The sequence below is a fragment of the Pocillopora damicornis genome, chromosome 7 (assembly GCF_964200805.1).
Source record: "Pocillopora damicornis chromosome 7, jaPocDami1.2, whole genome shotgun sequence".
NCBI lineage: Eukaryota > Metazoa > Cnidaria > Anthozoa > Scleractinia > Pocilloporidae > Pocillopora > Pocillopora damicornis.
The window spans coordinates 14327708-14345434 of record NC_142676.1 but is presented as its reverse complement, the minus strand read 5'-3'; the positions used below and the strand labels follow the sequence as shown (position 1 = coordinate 14345434).

General features: G+C 35.6%; 2 protein-coding genes across 5 annotated transcripts; one reads left to right on the top strand and one right to left on the bottom strand.

Moving 5' to 3' along the window:
* The first annotated feature begins 34 nt into the window (after positions 1-34).
* LOC113670309 (uncharacterized) lies at positions 35-11864 on the top strand. Of its 2 annotated transcripts, XM_027186435.2 has the most exons (9): positions 35-130; positions 3626-3689; positions 4328-4457; positions 4539-4586; positions 4856-4894; positions 7653-7767; positions 8071-8125; positions 9163-9256; positions 9815-11864. In XM_027186435.2, exons 1-9 carry the CDS (start codon positions 75-77, stop codon positions 9925-9927), a joined length of 714 nt encoding a protein of 237 aa, XP_027042236.2. In that variant the 5' UTR covers positions 35-74; the 3' UTR covers positions 9928-11864. The 2 variants fall into 2 exon arrangements, with proteins under 2 accessions (XP_027042236.2, XP_089069574.1); XM_089213448.1 differs by lacking the exon at positions 4539-4586.
* On the bottom strand, positions 11748-17365 carry LOC113670298 (ubiquitin thioesterase OTUB1). 3 transcript variants are annotated; one of them, XM_089213447.1, is made up of 9 exons: positions 17305-17349; positions 17017-17127; positions 15933-15988; positions 15316-15414; positions 14421-14539; positions 13576-13660; positions 13165-13221; positions 12559-12696; positions 11748-12073 (listed from the first exon to the last, which is right to left on the bottom strand). In XM_089213447.1, the coding sequence occupies exons 3-9, from the start codon at positions 15960-15962 to the stop codon at positions 11867-11869; spliced, it is 735 nt and encodes a 244-aa protein (XP_089069573.1). In that variant the 5' UTR covers positions 15963-15988; positions 17017-17127; positions 17305-17349; the 3' UTR covers positions 11748-11866. The 3 variants fall into 3 exon arrangements, with proteins under 3 accessions (XP_089069573.1, XP_027042224.2, XP_089069572.1); XM_027186423.2 differs by lacking the exon at positions 17017-17127 and having other exon boundaries at positions 17305-17365; XM_089213446.1 differs by having other exon boundaries at positions 15933-17127; positions 17305-17340.
* Positions 17366-17727: the final 362 nt, after the last annotated feature.

Genomic DNA, 17727 nt, shown 5'->3' with positions numbered 1-17727 from the left:
GTTTTAGCAAGCCATATTTGGTGGAGATTGCGTGATCTCGGTCAGCGGCTTTCATAAATAACATACTATTTTCAATGCTTCGACAAGGCAGCCAACTTCAACCTTTTCTAAACATAGGAGGAATTGCAAGGTACTTTTGCTTCATCTCCTTTAGTTTTTTATTTCTCTGAACGTGTAAATAATCTTTCTGGTCCTTTTCTAGCGGACATTGTCGGTTACCTTTGTAATTTCACCTGAGTTCAACTTGATTTCATGTAATGTAGTAGTAGGCCTCCATCGGTCAGGGTCGACCATGGGTATAGCATCCTAATTGTGTGTTTGGCTGGAGCATCTGCGACTATGACTGTGAAGGCCAATGCGTGAATGGCAGTCCCTGCCGCAAGTGCTGCACGTGTATGCTGTTTGTTGGACATTGCTGATACGAAGTTTTCTGCGGGTCCGCCTCCCTGTGGCAGCTTGTGTCAGCTTCTCTTCTCCTGTTTTGAGGTGCCTTGTAACGGCTCCTCTCCATTGTGACCGATCAGCTGCGAGATTTTCCCAGGTCTCTGTGTCAATTCCTACAGCCTGTAATGTACATGTAATGTACAACTTGTCAAAACAAGAAATTACGTAAAAATTAAACATATGTTTAAATTTGATTCTCTAATTTCTTTCGAGAAATAAAGGAAAGAAAACATATTTTAAGAAAGATAAACGGTAGATCATCAGAAGGATGTGTTCAAGTGGGTTTATCACTTTGCTTTTATTTTCATCGTTTGATTCCATTATAGGCTATCACGAGAAACTATGTATGTAGTTTTACTATTAGGGTCAGGGTGAAATGTTTTACTGTTTCTATTTTTTAACATACCTCAGTGGTTTTTTATAATTAAATGAAACATCTGACTTCTTGCCCACACCCACCATAATTAATTTAACACAGGACACATAATACTTTATACTTGTGTTACTTGACATGGTAAGCTCAGTGCCTTCTCGTGGACCCTAACACACATGAAAATGTCATTACAGCTGAATTCTTTTTCAATAAAGAATTGGTTCTGGCTTACCGTGGGTATATCGAGTCATGGATGTTTGTGGGAGGTTTGGAGAGAGGTGTTGAAGTTGCTTAAGGTGCAGCAGAGAGCAACTCTAGCTTCTTGATCTTCATGAATGTGCATCTGATATATGAACCGATTGTTATATGACATTATCAACACAGTAATTTGGATGTTGTTTTCTTAAAATTTAAGGTTAATATCAACAAAATAGGGTGCCTTATGGAAAATTTGTCATATTTTGTCTTTTAAAGGAACCATAGAAAACTAACTAATATATAGATTTAGCATGCCTAAAAGTGGAGCTTGCTTTTTTTTTTTCCTGCACGTCTCAAGGGCACAACACCTTGCCCCTGCCAGGACTAGAACCCGGTTCGTCTGACTTGGAGCCCAGTGCACTGACCACTGGACTACTGAACAAAGCCATGGCGTTGGCATGCCCACAGTGCAGTTGACCACACATGTTAAAAGTAGCACCTTGTATGGTCATACGGTCGTACATCCAAATTTTTTCGGCTTGATGGGTTACTACTATTTTTTTATAATTATGGGGCTATACTCTGTGAGCTCTGCTTTTACTGTAAAGCTTATTTAGTATAGAGTAAGGAAAAAAATTTTCACAGTTTTTGTTTTGATGAGTGCTCAAGCCTTTAATCACAAAACTGACAGTGTTGTGTTACTGAATTTGTAGCCTACATGTTACTGTGGACCTCCAAACAAACTGTATTGTATCACTCAGCAAATAAGAGGCTAACAAAATATTGGAGGCTTTTTTAATACTCCAATTGGTTCCTGAGAAAACTGTTTTGAATTTGAATGATAGAAAATATTTTGGTGGTTGTCACGCCCCAGGACATCACAAGAGAAATATTCTAAATTTTATAAATGCCTCACATAGTTTGGTGCTTTTATATCCGAAAAATATTCTGGCCAATATTTATGAAAATCCAACAACTCTAAATACCCTATTAATTAATTTTAATATAGATAACCCACAAAAAAAAAACAAACCTTGAGTTTTTGGCCTTCAAAGAAATTTCCAGATTTTTACACCTAGTTTAAGGGGGTTTAAATGCTCTCATACCACCAACAAATGAAATGCACCATTGAACCCTCCTGACAAAGAACTCCTTTGAAATTTGCCAGAAAGGTCTTATAGCAAAATGAGGAAAACAAATTTTCTGGGGATCAAACTAAATCCAAAAGGTATGGGAAAAACTGAAGGAAAAGTAGGAAAAGCAAGCTAGGGAAAAAGAAAAACTTAACTTTGAAAACTTTTATTTCTTAGTGTTGTGTGAAATGCGCAAGAAATTCTCTTCTTTTTTTGTGTGGTGCAAGATGCAATGTTTAAAAAAAAATGCAAATCAAGATGCCCGACAAAAGCCTGCTAAAAACTTCAACACTCTGCTGGAGCCCTTTTCAAATTTTGACCCCTTTCGCTCCTCACTACAACTCCCCCAAAGCATTCTTTAAGTCATATCTTGCAATATTTTTAAGATATTACGATTTTTCACTCTGTAAATTAAATTTAACTGCTTTCACCAACTAAAGAGCAATTATTTTTTACCAAAAGAAGATCTAATGAAATTAAAATAGTTAAAAAAACTTATTCCCAAACTAAAGAAGTTAATTTGAGTTTTAGTCAAAATGTTCTCAGAAATCAGAATTTTAGGCAAAAATTGCAGTGTATACTTGACAATCAGATTTTAAAGTTGATTGGCGCTTTTTTCAGGTTTACCAATTAACCTGGTATTTAAAGGCAAAAATGACTTTGAAATATTTCAAGACTAAAGCTTTATTTAAATAAATACCAAATATGCTATCTAGAAGCACAGAAAGTCAGGTTCAGTCATATGTAACCTGGGCAATAGTTTCACAATACTTGAATTCTCATTTGCTTGACTCCATGGCCAGAATATTGCCCAGAGTTGTGTTGAAAATTTGGATAGTTGTCAGATTTGAAACAAGATCTTCTGTTGCACAATACTTGAAGGCATATCTAAACTCAAAATTAATCATTTGCAGATGAGAAAATGGTGAAAAATTGGCAAGGCTCCACTTTTTTTAGGAAATTCAGTTTTAATTTTTCAGCCATAGTTTGGATCATCTTTGGGAATTGCAGTATTGTTCGCTGAAAAGCTCTTTCTGTCACCTTTAAGGTTCAAAAGACCATTACTTTCCAAATCAAGTATCCTTTTGTAGATTTAATTTTCATTTCTTTTCATTTAAAGCTTAATTCTAAAAGTCTATCTCAATCATTATGAACCAGAAAATCATCTTGAAAGTTTCAAAACTCACACCCTAACCGGTCAGGAAGTTTACATTCAGTCTCAGTCTTGGGGCATTTGTTTGCTGACATCGTTAGTGTGCACAATAGGATTAGGAAGCATGTTCACATTATTGAATTTGGGTATCTGAATTTGCTAGCTATGTTACAAAACTCCACATCCATTCTAGTACAGACTTTTGCTTATCCATCCTGATATTAGTCTTTAGGTAGTGCTGTCCTATTTTCCAACTCTGTGTATTCCTTGAATGTGTGGATCCCTTTGAACAGCTCTGCAATATATGATTTTTGAACTTTGCAGAACATTGGTGAGGTCTGCAGTCAAGGGAAGCAATCAATCAAGATGGCTTAAGAGACAGCAAACCGTAAGCAAGCAATTTATTTCCATCATAAGTGTTTTATATTTTGTCTTCATGCATTGCAATAATGTAACAGAAGTGTGGTGGTTCATGTGGTTGGGCTGAAGTGGTGATTTTTTATTTTTACTCTCCTATAAAACCATAGCCCTATCTGAATAAGTACTTTAAAATGGAGTTACTCATGTAGCCCATTCCCTATCTGATTGTCTGGCCGAGGGTCCTCCTGAAAAAAGGACTATTATTGGTGACTGAGGAACAGTACAGCAGCTTGAGTCAAAGAGGTCATCTGAGTAAAGTTAAAAATTCATGTGATATTTGGTTAGATACTTGCCATGATGTTTTCATTTGTGTTCAATACTCATCTAAGATATTGTAGAGGTGATGGGTCAGTTTTGATTTTTGGTTATGTTGATGTTGTGAATAAGTCATTATATGATGCAGGTGGTTCTTTACATGTGTTTCAAAAGACTGTTCCTAGTTAATGTATCAGATTTTAAATTTGGGTCATTTTATGAATTAGGTTAAGTCATTTTTAGAGACAAAAGAGCTTTTGAGGACAATCAGACTACTTCATCAAATATTGGATTAAGTACAATGTTGTGCAAATAAGCAAGCACATTTTAATTTATCCTTTCTTTACATAGGATTTGTATGTAAAAAGGGCCCATAAGGACAACTATCGCTGTCGAAGTGCTTACAAATTGATTGAGCTCAATGACAAGTTCCACTTCCTTCAACCAGGAAAAGTTGTGATTGACTGTGGTGCAAGCCCAGGTATAGAATTAACAGTTTTGTTATTCTGGAGCATGTTATGATAATTTTTTGATGAGTGATTGATCTTAACTTTGTGGTTAGGTTCTTGGACTCAAGTGGCTGTTGACAGAGTGTTATCACAGAAATCTGGTTGGTACTCCAAGTCTTCTTAGTTGCTTAATGTATGGAAATAATAAAATCTCTTAATTAGAGCAAGTGCTATAGCAATGCATAACAGAATTTAGAGGTCTCATACAAAATAGCATACAAAATGATAGGGTGTCATTTGAATAAAAGGATTTAAATAGTGTGGTAATTTGGTGGGAAGCTCTAAAATGGGGCTGATATTTTACAATGACACTCTCAGGAATACCCCTTATTATTGTTTATTATTATAATGCTTATTGACTTTTTGACAGGTTACCAACATGGAGCTGTAATATCTGTGGATTTACAAGGTATAGAACCATAAACCAAATATCAAGTTCCTGAAGAAGATACTGCAGAGTTCAATATATATAATAAGCTGCATCATGCACACATTGTAATTGGTTGTTACTTATGACCTATTGGAGCACAGACAGATTGACGATGTCACCATTCACAATTTTTGCTTCTTTACTGTGTAAAACAAACAGATTCCATGTTGCAGTGGGTCTGTTCAGGAATAGATCACAGAGGCATCAAAATGTGGTAAGAATATCAGTTACACTCTCAACTGTGCCTTGTCTGCCATATTTTGTTCTTACCACATTTTAATGTCATGTGTAATCTATTAATGAATAGACGCACGGCAACATGGAATCTATCATTTTGTGAAACTGATAATGAAAAATGCTACTAAGCAGTTATTGGATGAGGTTGAGCATGATATTATTAATTGTCAAACGAATGCAGAGGTCTGAGTTACATGCCAAGGCTGAAGGCTGAGGCAGATAACATAGACACTAGGTTTCATGATTCATGATGTCATACAAAAAACAGATTCAATAATTGTCTTATCATACATTTTTCAAACAATCTGCAAAAGAAGATAGTTCTGTCTGAGTTTGCAAGAGTTCACAAACACTACATGAAAGAGGGTTTCCTAGAAAAACTGGATCAAGATCACCGGATCACCAGATCACCGGATTACTGGATTACCGGATCAAGGATTAATTAAGGAGGAGATGACAACAAATCCATATTGACAGTATTTTCAGTAAACACAATACTCAAATTAGAAAGATAACAGCCACAGGAGTTGTTTCGAACCTCAGCACTGCAAACAAATGACATCACAGATTTTCACTCTGATGTGCGAATGACTCGCAGCTAGTTGTCTGTTTGGTGTTAGTTAACTCATAAATGTGACTTTTTCATTTAACTACTTTTTCACAAGCAGATGGAATATCCAGCTCAATGTCTAAGAGAAAACCTGGGAATTATTTGTTAGATCGACTAATGCTTGGGTGGAAATGCAAAGAATTGGAAAATAATGACGATTTTGTTTTCCCATGGCTGTGTTTACAAATGTTTTGGTGCAGAAAAAGGTTTGCATGCATGACAAAAAAAAAAATTCTCTTTTCATTTCTCTAGTGAAAGAATAAAATTACAAAAGTTTGGATTGTCTTTTAAAATGAAAGTCCCCAAAAACTGCACTAGAATCAAGAATAGACAGTTTGCTATATCTTCGTATCTCACTTGTGATCAAGCGTTCTTGAGGGTAGCATTAAAGTCGGCGGATGGGGGAAGGGCAAAAAAACGAAGCCTGTCTGTCAACAGCGGTGTTATCTTGTGTTATGCTCTATCAATCACCAAAAATCATTGTGGCTAGCAGAAAACGTGATTTATATGTATACTACAAGGGGAATGTCGTCACCGAAATCATCCCAGTTTTCGTAAGCATTGCTGCTTTTGCAAACCATGCTCAACTGTTAGTGCAGTTCCCCTGTTGAAACTGAGGAGAAACAGATAATCAGCAATTGTCAAAGTCCTTAATTTTATCGGAAGTGATCAAAAGTGTGGGAGTAAACTTTCTGCCTGCCGTGCTTATCAGTGGCAAAATAAGAAAAAACAATTCTTCCTCATTAGTCTTCAGTTACTTTCTTTAACTTTCTTTTTTCTTTCTTGTGCAAGACTGAGAACTGATTCAATTCTCCAGTGTGTGGTCTTGAGATTTTTGACTTGTTGCTTCCGTTTATACTCCAGAGGACTCACAACAACAACTCAGTGGACCAATGAAACTTTATCACTTTCCAAATCAATGGTCAAGTAACGTCTCTTGTCAAATCCCATCATATAAACAACTAAAGCATCTTCTTCTAAGCTAGTGTTTCTTCAGATGCATTCCATCTGCTTTTCCTTAAAGGATGTGTGGTCAGTAAAAAAATTGAAGAGATGAAGTTAAAGCAGCCAAAAATTTGCTATGTACTCCGGCAGTTGCCAGAAACGGCTTTGTGTTTTGAAATTACACTGGAAGTCAGATATGCAATGACATAATGACATTCAAAATGATTTGGAAATTTCATGTGAAAATAGCATATGCAGAGGTGAACCGGCTCTGTAGCTGTCAGTCTTCAATAGCTGTCCTAATAGTCGGTAGGCAAAAACTAGCACTTTCAGAAAGTGGTATGGCGTTTTCAGTATTTTAATATATTATATTTTATTTGTGCTGATTTCGTTTGTTCTCTCTCATTTTCGCTTGAGCATACAAGAGATCTTGATTAAGTCACATGAGGGATCAATCAATCATGCCCATTAAGTTATTTCATTTATTTGAATCATTTTAACTGACCCTTGATCCTTGATCCAGTGATCCTTGATCCTGTTTTTCCAGGAAGCCCATCAAAGAAGGGCCTTGGAAACTATGTGGACTTTGAACTTGACCTGATAACCCATTATTTGCTGCTTAAATTGGGTTATCATGTCAATTAATTTCACACACTATACTGTATTGTGAGTGAGTGCTCTGGACCAATCAGAGTTTTCATAGGAAGTCTAGCATAAGATAATTCTTGATATTATGCCCAACCTCATCCAACAATTGCTATATTGGGATTTTGCTGTTTTAAACATATTAAAAATGTTCACTTGCTGTATGTCTTAGACAACCAATAATGTAAATCAGTTTTCTATGCCTCTGTGTATTGTTAATAAACCATTAATATATTGGTCTGTTTGGTCATATAATGTGACTTCCTCTTCCATTTTTATTGCTTATTTGATATACTAAAGACATTGAAGACATAGATGGAGCAACTATATTTTCAAGATGTGATTTTACGAGCACAAGTACACAAAAGAGAATTCTTACAGTATTGCCTTCATCTGGTGCTGATGTTATTATGAGGTACATCAAAACCATTATGGAATATAAAAAAAGAACAAAAAATTCTCAAGAGTAGAGTATTTATGCTACAGTTAACATCTTCTCTCTATTTGTGATATGTCCCCTTAATTTCAGGTTTTATCAAGAGGGAAAATTTGTCAAATTTTGAAAATTAGTTCTCAATGTGAAAAAAAAAATCTACCTCTAAATCTATCTCTATATAACCACCTTCTTGAAAGGAAATGAAGTAGAATTGTTGTACACCTTGGCAAGGCATTCAAAGTAAGGATAAAGAGGGCCACTTTGTCTGAATTTATTTTTCAGTGATATGGCTCCAAATGCAAGTGGAAACCACACAGTGAATCATGAAGCTATCCTGGTAATTATTTGATTATTTAGAAAATGTCAAATCATTTTTTGAGCATAATCACTAACAGGCAGTCACATCAGTCAGACACTCCCTAGTGTCTGCCTGTCGAAGGGTGTCTGCTGAACACCAGTTGATGAAATGTACAATTGTAAATGTTGTGCACAAGATGTCCTAACACTTAGGCTGCTGGACTTCAGGTTTAAGATCTGGCAATGTCATTGTACTGTGTTCCTAGGCAACACACTCCATACTCACAGTACCTCTCGCCACCCAGTAGTATAAAAGGATACAGGCAAAGAGTCAGGAAGCCTGATCAAATGTGTAGTGGTAACCTGTGCTGGACTAGCATCCCATCCAGGGGGGGGGAGTTAGCAGTATTCTTAGGAGCTTCACACTATGAAGACTGGGGTAAGCTGTAGAACCTTGTTGGTTGCTTATATGGTGGGGAAACTTTTGTTTATTCCCCAAAGTAAGGCTTTCCACAAAGACCTGGGAATAATTGAAGTTTGAGAGGAGTCATTACAAGATATTTAAGCAACTTAAGATTATTTTCAATTTAAATTAGCATGAATTTTGTAACTTTTTTGGCTAAACCCTGTGTTTCTCTCTGTTATCACTGAAACAATTTTCAGTTATTTGCCAGAAAAATTCAGTCTACAATTTCCCACTTGAATGAAATATTCTCCATTAATGAGAGCAAAAACATTTTCCCAAAATGGGAGATGTGGCTATATCAACAAGCCTTAACTTCCTTTTCCACAAAAAAGTATTCGGATACTTTTTCACCCTCAGCGCATGTTAAAATTTTGGCTCTAGTGATTCAAAAATATCATAAGACAGTTAAAAACTGTTCTGTGAGAATTTTAGTAAGGATATACATGTAATGGCAGCTTTGCATGAAACCCACCATGGGTTACTTACCAGCAAAATAAGTCTACTTTAGAATTTAAGGAAACCTAAAATAGTTTGAATTATCAGCAAGCTATATCATTGTGAAAGCCAATATTGATGATTACAAATGTTTCACCAAATTTTGTTGTCTTCAGGGTCTGTGTGAGTCAGCCTTGGATTTTAGCAAATCAGTTTTGAGGCCTGGTGGGATTTTTCTTTGTAAACTATGGGATGGATATGGTACAAAAGGTAATTGAGAAGTTTTTTTGGTAACTGTAGTTGATTGCACAAATGACCAATATGACAACTGAGGGTTGCTAACTTACTGATTTTATAGTGCTTATAACAACTTCACGTAACAGAGAGCTCAGTGAAAAAATAGAGGATCTCTTACCTCAAACTTGTTTATCTGAAATTTTTGTTGCTAATGGTATTCAGGCAATCTTTCTTTTGTGACAGTTATGACACACACACACACACACACACATGTAGACATTTAGTAAGTGAAGTAGGTGAATTCCAAGTACCAGTGGTATCATTATCTTATCATTATCTTCAAGAGCAAGCTAATGGTATCACAGTTTACTTAACCATCTCAGGTATTCTGTCATTCAGTTTAGCTTTATCACTTTAACCAAAAAATAAAAACTGCTCAGTGTCTTGAGACATCTGAATTAGCAGAAAATAAAAATCATCATTACTACCTTAAGTAACTATCTGTGAAAACCATCGGAACACAGGGTATTGTAAAAAACAAATATATTAATTAAGATATGTTTATGTCTAAGTTGGGGTTTAATTTTTCAGATTTTATCAATACACTGGAAAAAAATTTCCATCAAGTTCGGAAATGTAAACCTCAAGCAAGCAGAAGGGAATCAGCAGAGATTTATCTTTATGCAGAAAACTTTAAAAAATAAGAAAAAACTTTTTTTTTCCATAGACCTTTATTGCCAGTCACTCAAATAGGTATTACATCATGCCCCTCACATAATTTGGAACTTACATTTATACACACTCAATTCCGCATGCACCAAAACTGGTTTAACCTACGCAATTAGTGGTGATGGAGAAAAACTGAAGTAATAGATTCCAACACTTTATATTCACCCAATTGACTGTCACCTGCAAAACAAGAAAGTATCAACTTGTTCACTGAGTTTGCTGAGTCTTTCACCACCATGAGGGACCAAGACATTATTTATCCTCACAGTATTGATACAATATCAAGCAGGCAAGTGACTAGGGAATTATCACTGATCCAACACATAATTCTCAGTACAAACTTTGTAAGAAATATATGGCAGACAGAAAGGAGAATTTTCTTTGAGATGGTGGCAGTTAATGGGTTATATTTAATTGATAAAAGATGTAGTTATCTTTATTTTGAAGTGGAAAAAAGAAACTTGAAATAATGTTTTTGAGAACTTGAAATGCATTCAGTGGAAACTCTAGGAGGGGGAACACCCTTTGTTACTACAAAAACTGTTCCAAATTGACATCCCTTCAGTGATGGGTTGACAGATACAAAGATAACTGCAATATTTTTCAGTTGCTACTTAAGTTTGCACCTCCACAAACTTAACAAACTGAGACAAGGTGTTCTCTAAAAAGAGGAATGTGAAGAGAGGTTCCACCTAGTTACAGGTGTAAGTGTATTGTACTGTGATGATGTATGCTGTTTGTGAAAGTATGCTACCATAGTTAACTTTGCTGGAATCCTCTAAGGTTTTCTTTGGCATGTGTCTTTGTCTTCTGGTAATTCAAACTGAACTTCCTGATCTTCATTGTGAAAGTACACTTTGCATGATACAAATATCTTTATAACATAGCTGGTAAATTTGTCCAATTAAATTCAATTATGTGCGCGTGCTTCAAATTCCTATTGTGCACACTCATGACATCAGCAAACAAATCCCTTGAGAAAAAACATTTTCATTGTGATTTTTTACTTTGGAATTTTACTATTAAAAAACTGGTCAAGACTCCGGCAGCAATTTAAGCTAAACATGGAAAGTTGTGAGCTAGCTCAAGAAGCTAGAGTTGCTCTCAGCTACGCCTTGAGCAACTCTTACGCATCTTTCATGCTCTCTAAACTTCCTGCATGCTTCATATCTTGATGAACACTCACTGATGTATGAACCAATTGTTAAACATTGGTTTGGGTTGGGTATCGCAGTTGTGTAACAACCAGTTTAAACAAACCGTTGCACAATAAGGAAAGAAGCTGGCATAATTTTATAGCAGCTTTCAACCTTTGGGGAATACTACTGTATTTTCCAGAATAAGCACCTACCCCCTTGGCAATAATGTCAAACAAGTGCTCCTCTCCAGTCCCTTCCTGTCTTAATAAATAGTGGAGATATAAGGAAACCTGTTTCTATTGCCACAGGCTTCATTTATAACTTTCCAGTTTTATCTACAGTGGAATCAGCGATGGAAAATAAGAAGAGCCACCTCAGATAAGCACCCTTCTTTCAAACCAAATTCTAAATAATTGCCCTGGCGCTTATTTAAAGGAATAGAGTATTTAAAATTTCCCAATTCTCCAGGCATGAATAATGATATTGTAGTAGTGCATGACCTTGGTTTTTCAAGTCCTGTAAAAACCTTGCAACAGTTTACACTTACATGGGGAAAAACATGAACAACTAGGATTTCATAACATACTGTTTAAACTTTTCAAATGATTTGGTAGAAGTTGCACCCTGTGCACTTAGATTAAGATATACAACTCGAGTTCAAACATAACAATTTTATTCATAAATCTGTACAAACTGCATTAAGATATTCTTAATAAATATTCTACAAGCAACTGAATTTGAGGGTAAATAAAAAATAGTTTCTTTTAAAGAAATGTTATAGTTTTTGATACAAAATATCATAGTGACCAGGCCTGTATAGTAAATTAACCAAAGGCTGGGACCCATCTTCTGGAAAGTCATGATGATTGACAGACGAGTTCCCACCTCTGTCCATATAGACAACACGCACACAAACACCAAGTGCATCAGTCAAAGCTATGATATGAATCTGATCACTTTCTTTGGCCATAGGCTCGACTTCCTGAAGATTAGTAAAAACAAGGATTATTTGTAAGTCTCTAGATGGTTCGTGGTCATTAGGTAGAATTGTGGTCCCCTGGATGGATTTTATATACTGCATGTCTTTTCACATGTGTTATCTGCCCCAGACCTCAGGTTTGATAATTCATGATATCATGCTTAAGCTCTTCCAGTAATTGGTAAATATCATGAGACAAAACAGAATGAGCTGGTTTTGAGCTATATCCACAATCTGTATCATTCTTTGTGTATCTAATCATTTCACCATGAGTGACCGAGATATAATTTCTCCTTACAATATCATTACAATGTCAAGCAGCCATATGATAAGAATAATAATATTATCATTTGATCCAACACCTAATTCTCACAAGAAACTTTATAGGGGATGTATAAGGAGAATTTCATTGAGATGTTGGAGGTCAAAGGATTGAGAGGAGAAGGGGTGTCAAGATAAAACATCAATAATAAATATATGTTTATTACCTGGCTGCGGAATTCTTGTACTGTCCTTCCTCCCTCAATAAAGTTCTCAAAAAAAACAGATTTCTTTTGAAGTTGTGCAGATGTTAGGAGTCGTAAATACACAACAATATAGTTTGAAAGTCCTTCATCTTGAAATGTCTGAAAAGGCATTAATACACAAAACACCATTGATTTAAAAGAAATACATACATTGGCACATTTACAAAGTATTAGGAGTAGAACAATAGTATTAAAGTTACAGTGCATAAAGTTATATGTCAAAAATTCTGTGATCATCAGGCATTATAACTCTAGAAAGGTATTCATCCACAAAAAACGTACATATCAACATTAATGATCTACCATGGAAAATAACTGGTTGTATAGACAGAAACTAACACATTCAGTAGAAATTAACACTCCCTTCCTCAGAGATTTTGCATTGTACAATTTTTTTGGGAGTGCATTCCTGCCAATCTTACACAATCTCTCACCCTTAGAGGAAGCAACATGTGTTTTTCTTCTCTTTTTAAGTATAACTTTAGCATATCACTTAAAAACTTTGAACAGGCTTGATACATGTAATCATTTGTTAGAACATTTAAGATACACAATGAGAATTTTTACCTGTAATAATTCTTCCACAGACTGACTTTTTCCAACAGCTTCAATTGTTTCCATGAACTAAATTGGAGCCAAAGAACCCAGTTTAAAATTTTCAGATAGTAAAATTGCAGGAAAAAAACAAGAAACTATGAAAATAATAGGTTCTAGGGAGTACTACATCTAAGGGCTAGAGCCATGTTTCCAGAGAAAACAGTGCAGACAAGAAATGATAACAAAGTATATCTACATGTAATACCAACTTACTACCCAAATCAAACCAGTGTCAAAGAGGAGGAAGGTTAGTGCCCTAACTAAAGTGCCATTCCTGCTCCATTCTTACCTGAGGATACAGTCTCATCCACTTGCATTTCAGAGTCGTGACTCATGAGCACACATATTAAATCATAACACATGAAAAGTGTCGAAACTTACAATTTGATGAAAGTCCTCTATTGTAAATGATGGGAATCCCATTGAAACAAGTTCATCTTTACTTTGTGAAGCTAATGTTTTAAATCTGTTTTCAATGGAACAGTAAAGAACATAACATTAATGAATATTGCCCACAACAGCCTTGGAACTTCAATACATGATGGTTGGATGAAGGAAAAAAACTCACAAATGATATCAAATTACAACTAAGTTATCTGGATTTTCATTGACACATTTAGCCACAGGAGGATAGGGAAAGGTCTGAGGTCAAGTCCTTGCATGGGAATGAGTTAAGCTCAAAGTCAATTAAGATATTTCCCTCACAATAGTGTGGTACCGCCCAGATGTGTAAAAGGCTGTTGACAAATTGTAAGGGAAACTTGACGATAAGTCAGAAGAGGAAGAGCACAGTGCAGACAAGTGTTCAGCTAGAAGGAGTAGCAACGAAACTCTTTGTAGCATCATGCTTTGTAAAAAAGCACAAACTTTGGCAGAAATGGGCCCCTAAGCCAGAATGGAATTTAGAGCCTTTCTAAATTGCTCCTATCAAAAAGTTACTTCTCCCAGAGTTTGTTATTTTAGTTAACTAAAATAGCAGCTGTAGAATAGTGACCACTTACCAGGGTACACATCTAATAGCTTAAAATTAAATTGGTTTCAATTAATGGCTATTTTAAAAAGTATAAACTAAAATCATAAATGAACTGTTAAATATAGGGGAAATATGACTACAATGGTGGTGAATAATACACTCAACAGCAGGATATGAAAAGATCCTTTTCCTCCAAGCAGAGTTGATCATCTTGAAATTATGATGTCCTTTGAATTTATTTCTCTTTGATTACCTGTCAAATTCTAATTGATTGCCAATCAGTTCCTCAAAGTAGGCAAATCCAAAGGCTCTATAGAAGCAGTTACCATCACCTCTAGTCTTCCGCACATGTGAGTAATTCAAGCTTAGATCCTAAAGAAGGAAGTTTACCTGTCATCTCATCAAGGAAAATATTCCTCACTGATCCATACCTTTTTCAAGGACTAACAACTAAAAACATAATCACACTGTCTGCCCTGTTCATTATTATAACGAGCAAAGATTTGGTCTGATTCATCTCAATTTAGATTGCATTGTAGCATGTGTGGCAGCTACTCCCTCCACCATTTGAGGAGAGGAGGCTGACCGAGGGGCTGACTGAATGGCTGGCTGAAGGACTGACTAAGGGGCTGACCGAAGGGCTGACTGAGGAGCTGACTAAGGGGCTGACTGAAGGGCTGACTTATGGGCTGACTGAGGGGTTGACTGAAGGGCTGACTAAAGGGCTGACCAAAGGGCTGCCTGAAGGACTCATAGCATAACAATGACTTTGTACTCTTTCAAAATATTAAACTTTATCACTTTCTTTGACTGTTTCCTGGATGATTTTTAATTTTTCTGTGACCATCCATTGTGAAGTTGGTTTCAGGAGCCATGTAATAATGGTGTTTTTTAAATTTTTTTAGTGATATGATATTTTTGAAAAAATTATCATATAATTTCACTAATTTTTTTTTTGATTTTCCACATCCCACACTCAAATTCAAGGCCTATAAAATTATACATAAGAAATCCAGGTTTAAAAGACTAGCAATTCATCTACATGCAGAGGGCACAATTGAAGAACCTAGAGATTCACCCCAGGCTCAAATAACATAACTTTCAAGTCTTTTAAGTACTTGATAGCTTGCTAGTATACTCTTGATTACCTTTATTTTTGTTTGGTATACAAAGTCATCTATAGCATATTCCTTTTGTAAAAAGTTGATATCCAGTTTATCACCAACAAGTGGTTGAATTTGTGCTATCTAGACAAGGAAATAAGATAGATTGTTTGAAAAAATGGATGTCATTCATTTTTGAGCAAGTATAGTTCTGAATACCAGGGAATCCCTCAAACCCCTTAGAGGAGGCTTAAACCCTGACCAGGGTATTTGAGTCAAATGAAATAGTAGTTCATTGTCCAGATGCCATGGTACAGTTATATATAGAAATATAGCCTTCTATGAAAAAATTCATTGAGCAATATGTACATATTGACTTGTGGACAGTTGAGACATTCATTATCAATAATGAAACATCTCTTTGACTTTAAAGCTAAATTATTTTTATCATGGTAATGCCATCTCCACCCTCTCTCCCATCAATACATTCTGGCCTCACACCCTAAACTTAACTCACAGATGAAAAGCATGGGCTGGTGTGAGGGGAGAATAGGAAAGCATGTCCAAGAAATTAAGGTAGGATGTCTTGAAATTATTAGAGTTCAAGGCCTGATCTTGTCTGAACAAGTTTTGACCTTTATTGAAGTTAAAACCAGTAATACCTCTTTTTGAATGTTGTCAACTTGGGCCATAATGGCTTCATCATAATTAGCTGCAACTAAAAGAGCAAACAATATAATGATAGGCAGTGTAATTCTTATAGCATTGAACAGAAATTGAGGTTGTACATTGACACTAGAGGGTTGTATTGCAGAATATTTGCTAGAAAAAAATTATAATGTGACCTTAAATTAAAATACCAAAAGTATTGTCAATTAAAAGTGATAATGTAATGGGAAGAGGTGATAAATACTTAAACCTTGAGTAACAAAATGGTAAGATATCTGTTTGAAAATCTGAGGCAGAGAATTAACAGTCTCAGTCAAAACAACTTCTCTGAATTACAGTTGGGTTACTTAGACTGTTGCAATTTACTCAATATTTTTTTTTTGACTTTCAAATCCTAATATTCTCAAAACAAAGTGATCATAGAGGAGTTTCCGTGGTCACAACAGGAACAATATCAAATCTATTGACAACACAAATCTCTCCTTTGACAATTGTTTTATCAATTATGTGGTTATTATTCCATTTCTCTTTTCTTCGTGTACATTCTCTTTTCAATTCTTTAAATCCTTGGTTGTTCACATGCTCCATTGCATTTATGGAGCCATAGATTCTCTTTAAAACTACCATAGATACTTAATTCAACTTCAAAGCTAAGATACTTCCTTTGTTGTTTGCATGCTTCATACAATACAAGGGACCACAACAGGCAAAAAGAGTATGTGAGAGAGTGAGTAATTCGTTGATGATCTTGAATCGAGTGCTGTAATTTGTTGGCCAAAGTAGAAATTGACTTCTAACCTTATATTACTATCATATATCGTTTGAGTGCATAAATTTCTTATCTTAATGCCAGTTTCCTGATATGGAAGTCTCCATCGAATAATTCTTGATAAAAAATTTTATCATTTCCAGAAATTCCAAAATAAGAAACCAAATTTCAACAACATTCTCTCTTATAATTCGAGACAAGATCACACTTTCAGCCAAGGGATAAACGATTTGATTGAGACACTGAGAATCGATAGTAGCTCTAAATTTAAAAATCCTGATTTAGCGGGGTGTATGTTTGAAACTTACATTAATTCATGCATGTGATAATTAAATTGTCATATACATGAAAAACAAAACACCGACTGTGAGACTGGCTCAGGACATAACCAAGTGACAGATGATATCGACCAGTTTCACCTGTGATAATAAATATCTTTTCAATTAAGATTCAATAAAACACCTAAAGACAGTGAAATAATTCATGATAATGATTGATACGTAAAGTTATGTTATTCAGTACACTATGCACAATCCATATACCGTTTGTAAATGCACTCAAAACGGAAAAAAAAACACCAAAAGTCACTTCCTTACCATCGGACTGATCCGCCATGTTTCGCTGACTTGCTTGGTAACCACGCAGACTCGTCCCGGACTTCAGGGAAGTGCTTGGGTGCCAACAAAGCCGTACTTAAATTTCCATTTCACGTGAGCCGTTTGAGTCGCATTTTATGAGAGAATGTGTGCAGATGAAAAACATGTGTCTCAAAAATTCTGCCTGTTGTGAAAAAGGCAAATTTAAAATCACCTGTCAAGTTCTGACAGTCTGAGAAGACGTAAAAAACGTCTCCAAGAACAAAAACGAGTAAAGGCAATGCTAGGGGGATTTCCACAATTTAGTTCGCGAGTTCCAGCTCGGAGAAAGAGCATTTAATTCAGGTATGAGCTAAGCAAGAATGTTCATTTAAATTGCTTTTGTCTTAGGAAGCACCTTTTCGCTCTCATAGGGATGGGGAG